Source organism: Mus caroli, chromosome 4 (genome assembly GCF_900094665.2).
Source record: "Mus caroli chromosome 4, CAROLI_EIJ_v1.1, whole genome shotgun sequence".
NCBI lineage: Eukaryota > Metazoa > Chordata > Mammalia > Rodentia > Muridae > Mus > Mus caroli.
Window position 1 is genome coordinate 44987682 of NC_034573.1, and position 6415 is coordinate 44994096.

General features: G+C 33.9%; 1 protein-coding gene across 2 annotated transcripts in view; it reads left to right on the forward strand.

The window, feature by feature from the left end:
• The first annotated feature begins 558 nt into the window (after positions 1-558).
• Positions 559-6415, forward strand: part of Cylc2 (cylicin 2) — a 27293-nt gene continuing 21436 nt past the window's right edge. For both annotated transcript variants that reach the window (XM_021161660.1, XM_021161661.1), the window contains exons 1-2: positions 559-600; positions 6238-6278. In XM_021161660.1, the coding sequence (XP_021017319.1) occupies positions 584-600; positions 6238-6278 (58 nt within the window). In that variant the 5' untranslated portion in view covers positions 559-583. The remainder of the gene's footprint in view (positions 601-6237; positions 6279-6415) is intronic.

The window sequence follows — 6415 nt, forward strand, 5'->3', positions numbered from 1 at the left end:
GTTAGGGACATTGTATGGGTCTGACCTAGGTCCTCTGCATATATGCTATGGTTGTATCGTCTCTGTCTCTGACATTTTTTGCCTGCTTTCAGAACCCCTTTCTTCCATTAGAGTTGCTTTGTTTGGCCTTAACATGAGGAGATAAGCCTAGTCTTATTGCAGCTTGATATCAGCCATGTTTGGTTGATATCCTTGGGAACCAAGCCTTTTTATGAATGGAAATGAAGAAGTGTGGATTTGGGGGTGAGGGAGGGTGAGGGGGTAGAAGAAGATGGAGGGGAATAGTGGTCAGGATGTAATATGAAAGAATGAAAAAACAAAAAACAAATAAACAAACAAAAACCCAAAACATGTTTCTATCTAAAACAGAAAACAAGTATTTATTAAAATATAACTCTGATTTTTAGGCTTACTCAGTAATCATGAGTGATACTAAAGTTTATTCTTAGAATTTTAGATGACAGAAAATCCAAGCATAAGAGGCGTTCAGAATTCCTCTTAAGTCACAGGGTTCTTGTTCTCTTTATGACATCATTTTTCCACATCACCAAACTTAGGCCCTGGCACGTCACAGGTGGGAGAAATGTCTATACCAAGATTGTAAGTCTTTTTGCTTAGTTTTCTTTTTTAAAATAATGGAAATCCTCAGTTAATTGAGCAGTTATTGTCTTTACTATGAAGTGATGTTCATTATGTTGTTTTTAGGCCAGCTATAAGCATGGAAGAAGGCTTTAGTAAGAGAGCTTCATTCTTAGGAAATAGCATTAACTACCTTGATATAAGATTTATTTGCTCTATTTTAGCAAAATATGGAGATTTGGGTGTCTTTCTAAAAGTCTTGATTTCATATCATAACAAATTTAGAAATGACCATATAACATAGTGAATTATTGTTAACTAAGGGATAATCATCCCTGTCTGGGCCACGTACAAATTTATGAGAACAAGTTTTATGTTTGTCACAAAAATAATGAGAGAACCTTAAAGGCCATGAGTCAAGTTTTTAAGGCTGAAGCCCAATGTGAAATTCCTACACAAAGAAAACTAGTAGATTGTGAACTGCACTCTTCCTTGATGAATTCTGAATTGTACAGTGTTCTGACATATGAAGCAGGCTATCTAGACAGAAAAAGTAATTAGATAATAGTAGTTTTCTTACACTTAAGTTATTTCTGTCCAAATAAGTTATGAAAATCAGTGAGATGAATTAATTAATAATAAATAAATAAAACACCTTTCAATCGTGTAAACTTTGCATAGAAAGCCTGAAGGCAAGATGAAAGAATGGAATTCAGAAATATAAAGAGAAAGCTGCCTCTTTTAAACCTTTAACAATTCTTGTTAATTGTAGACGATCTAATCTGTACAAATTTGAACATCAATTAAACTTTCCTGTAGCACCCAGAGTCCACTTCTCTAGGTCATATCATCACTTAAAAAATAGTCTTGATTCTCTGAATGCATTTCCCATGAATATGTTTAGGACTTGAGGAACCTGTATATTCAAAATCACTGTTCTGAAATATAATATGTTGTCCTGGAACTCTCTGTGTAGACAGGGCTGGCCTCAAATTTGGAGACTTACCTGCCTCTCTCTCCCTAGTCTGAGTGTTTTATCACACCAATAGCAAAAGTATTTAAGACACACTCTACATTATATAGCGACTATTATTCTAATCCTAATCCTGCGTCTATAATACCAACCTTTTCTATGACATATTCTTGAGATAATATATCACTTGTATTTCTATGCTACCTTATTTTACAGACACAATACTCTTGAGCTTTATTTCTTGTTTTTTTTTTCAGTTGAAGTAGAATAAATGTATTTGTTGGAGATATTTCCAAATATTTGATATAGGAATTAATTTTGTAAACAATCCATTTAGTATAACATTTTTGGTATTCTGCACTTCCATAGTCATTCATTTAAATAAATTTAAGCTTTGCTTCTCTACTTCTCTCAACACACTGGTGGTTTAGCAGATATTTGCTCATTCATTGATAATGGCAAGGATATGGAATTAGTCTAGACATCTTTCAAAAGATTAATGGATTATGAAATTATAGTATTCACAGTGGAATCTTTACTTAGCTGTAAAGAAACGTGAAATTATAATGTTTGCAGAAATATAGATGAAATTGAAAATTTTATTAAATGAATTAACTTGGTTTTCCTGGAGGAGGAAGCTACAGGGAGAAAGAATATATGTGTGTGTCTATGTGACCATGTGTCTATGTGTCTGTCTGTGTGTGTGTCTGTGTGTGTGTGTTTGAATTGTGGGATAGTATCTAATAAACCTAAATGTATATGAAAACAGCACATGGAAATTTGTTATTTGGCATGCTAATTTAATAAGTAAAAATAAGCCATAAATTGTAGAAAACCATTTAATAATATCCAAGATACAATTTGCAAAACACATGAAAATCAAGAAGAAGGAAGACCAAAGTGTGGATACTTTGTTCCTTCTTAGAATGGGGAACAAAATACCCGTGGAAGGAGTTACAGAGACAAAGTTCGGAGCTAAGACAGAAGATAAGACCATCCAGAGACTGCCCCACCCGGGGATCCATCCCATATACAACCACCAAACCCAGACACTATTGTATATGCCAGAAAGATTTTGCTGACAGGACCCTGACATAGCTCTCTTTTTGTGAGTCTATGCCAATGCCTGGAAATACAGAAGTGGATGCTCACAGTCATCTATTGGATGGAACACAAGGCCCCTAACAAAGGAGCTAGAGAAAGTACCTAAGGAGCTAAAGGGGTCTGCAACCCTATAGGAGGAACAACAATATGAACTAACCAGTACCTTCCAGAGCTGTGTCTATAGTTGCTTATGTAGCAGAGGATGGCCTAGTCAGCCATCAATGGGAGGAAAGGCCCTTGGTCATTTTTTTTTAATGGTTTTATTGTAGAAAGGCAGGGGGAAGGAGAGAGGGTAGAGAGAGGCCAGCCATACCCATGTGGAGAGGGAGTGGGAGGGAGAGAGAGAGGAGGAGGGCTAGAGAGTAAGAAATGTGAGAGCTTAAAGAGCAAGGCCCTTGGTCTTGAAAAGATCATATGCCCTAGTACAGGGAAATGCCAGGGCCAGGAAGCAAGAGTGGGTGGGTTGGGGAGCAGGGCTGGGGAAGGGTATAGGGGGGCTTTGGGGGATAGCATTTGAAATGTAAATGAAGAAAATATCTAATAAATAAACTTAAAAAAGAATAATTTCTTTAATATCCTTGGATTTGACTTGTCTTAATGTTGCAAAATATTTTCTCATTGGCTTCAGGTTTTATTTCATTATAGTAAGAAAAGGTACTCTACAAGATTCCTATGCTGTCTTAATATGTTTAAAACTTCTATTTTTCTATTCTATTTTATCCAAGAGAATACTTCCCTGAGTTGAATGGATAATGTCTTTGTTATGTGGAGTGTTTTGTAGGCATCTAAGACCATTTGTTTTATATGTTACTTACATTAATTAACTTTAACTCTTAACTTTTTCCTTCATATGTTCATGTAATGTCATGAAATTAAATCTTACAAAAGACTTACTACCAGGATAAGAACTACTTGACAAAAGCAATTCAAGGAAGAAAGTGTTTATTCATCTTCTAGTTCCTGGTTATAATCTACCATGTCAGAAAATTATAGTGACAAGAGATTGAGGGAGCTCACTGTGTCTCCACCATGGTTTACAGCAGAGTACAGTGAACTCATGCATGCACGCTATTGGTTAGCTCACTTTCTCTTGCCAAAGAAGGTTCTGTCACAGTGGGTGGATCTTCCCACATCAGTCAATATAATTAAGATGATCCCTTCACAGACAGCCTCCACCTGATCCCACATGGTTTCTCTATATAGTTCTGGCTCTCCTAGAACGTGCTCTGTAGACCAGGCTGTCTTTGAACTCAGAAATACATCTTTCTCTGCCTTGCCAGGACTGAGATTAAAGGTATGATTCACCACCATCTAACCTTTACAGACATTCTCAAAGACACTTTTCCCCCAGTGATCCTATAATGAATCAAATCAATAATTAGAACTTAGCATCACACAGTTAAACAGTTATAATCTATAATCTTAGCATACTCACTCAACAATTATTTTTTATGAATTTTATTAGGCATTTTACTTACCTATTCAACTCCTCTGTGAATATACATAGATTGACCCTGTTAAATCCAGTCTCCATGCTTCTATTGCCATAAGACATGGAATGAATAGTAGACACAATGATCATATGAGATAATGATTTTGCTTTCAAAATAGGAGAAAGACAATCTTAAATTATTGATTTTGATGTTAACATTCATAGTTTCTAGATATATTTCATGAAAAATTGAAAAATATTTTCTATTCTCCTTTTTCAATAAATGAAATATAAGCGAATATTATTTTTATAATATGCCCTACATATAATGAGTTACTCATATTGTTTATTTATTATGATATATGTGCTATTGATTTCATTTTTATTGAATTTTATGGTGGAGTATATATTTCAGTTAATATTTATCCATCATTTCATATCTTTGGAAGAATATGTTGAAATTCAGAGTATTATGGATGTGGTAATTAATGAGTGTTTTTCTGTAATACCAATTTTTAATAATAATCTGGACGGTTTGTAATATTAATAGTATTGACCTAAAAGATGATTTGAAATTCCTTTTCTCCCCTCCCTTTTGCTTTATACTGTTTTATCATTTTTACACAGCAATTCAAAAGATTGATTTTAAGCAATTATTTGGCATAATGAGATATGAAACCTACAGATTCTGTTTTATGAACCCTTATAGTATTGAATCATATTGATACTTTTCATTGTGTATTTAATTCTTAATTTTAAAAAAATTTTGTTGCTAATAAAAGATGAGAACCATCAAATGGCTCAGTTATGTACACTGAACCACTAGAAAGTTGTTCTATAATTGAGACTAGGAGGGAGGATTCACTTTTAACTTTATATATTATTAAATAAGTAAAATATGGAGGTAAATGGATGGCTCATTGCATTCATTACTTGTTGCATAAGCCTAAGAACAGGAGCTCAGATCCCCAGAATTCAAGTAAGGGTTATTAATGAATAGATGCCTGCCTATACTTCCAGTGCATGGAGACAGGATTGTCATAGCAAACTAGTTAGACTAGCTGAATCGGTGTGCTCAGCCATCAAGTTAAATCCCATGCTTCAGCACATACTAAAGGGAACCATTGAGTTTAGCATTCTCATGCACATATATACGCATGTGCATACACTAACGTACATATGTACCAGCACATAAGATAATTATGCACACAAATACAAACACCAAATACCCATACATATACAGAAATAAATGGAAAAATGATAAATTAAGTTTACTTGAGGTTTATTTGAGTATATAGTTCATGCTCTGCTTCAGTTAGGATCAGAAATTGTTACCCCTTTGTGACATAGTAGAACTATATAGGACAATAGCACCAGTGCGTATTGCTATTGGTCATTGTTCAAAACAAATAAAAGTCAGTTAAAAAACATTCTTGATAACAAATGTTTTTCTAAGACAAGAAGCAAAGCAAGTAAGAAGGTATTAATGAAATACTTTTTGCAACATAGTTGATAGATTTTCTTAAAATATCTACACAATGAAACTCTATGTCAATACTTAGCTTGCTCACTAACACTCCAGTCAAGTACACATGCATGCTCATACATATCTCACTTAATGACCCAGATTTGGCTAAATTTTGAGAAGATATATGTGCTTCAGTTAAACATTAGTTAGAAATTGATATGTCAGCTAAAAGTTAAGAAAATCTGTGATAAGGCATTTAAAATATACCTTGATCAGTGTTTATAATTTAAATCTGAAAATCTGTAAAATTCAAATTTGACAAGAAAATAGTCTTTAAATCTCTCTCTCCCCCTCTCTCATTCTCCCTCTCTCACATACACACACAGAGAGATGATAGATAGATAGATAGATAGATAGATAGATAGATAGATAGATAGATAGATAGATAGATTGATTGATATAGATAGAATACTCGATATACCAACAGATAGACTGTAGTTTCTCTATCACAGCTTAACTTTGGTGAAGTTACAATAATGTTCACTCATTCCTACTGCCCTGTAGATGAGATTGGCTTACAATTACTGAGAAATCAATAATTACTTAGTTGGTGGTGATTGCTTATATATAATAGTGATCTTTGTATAAATTTATTAAAAATTTTCCCTTTTATTTCAATAGCCTAAAAGTAACATATGGAGCATACGATAATTACATTCCAGGTAAGGTAAAATTTAATATTTATTTATTTATTTATTTATTTATTTATTTATTTATTGGGTATTTATTTCATTTACATTTCCAATGCTATCCCAAAAGTCCCCCACACGCTCCCCCACCCACTCCCCCACCCACCCAC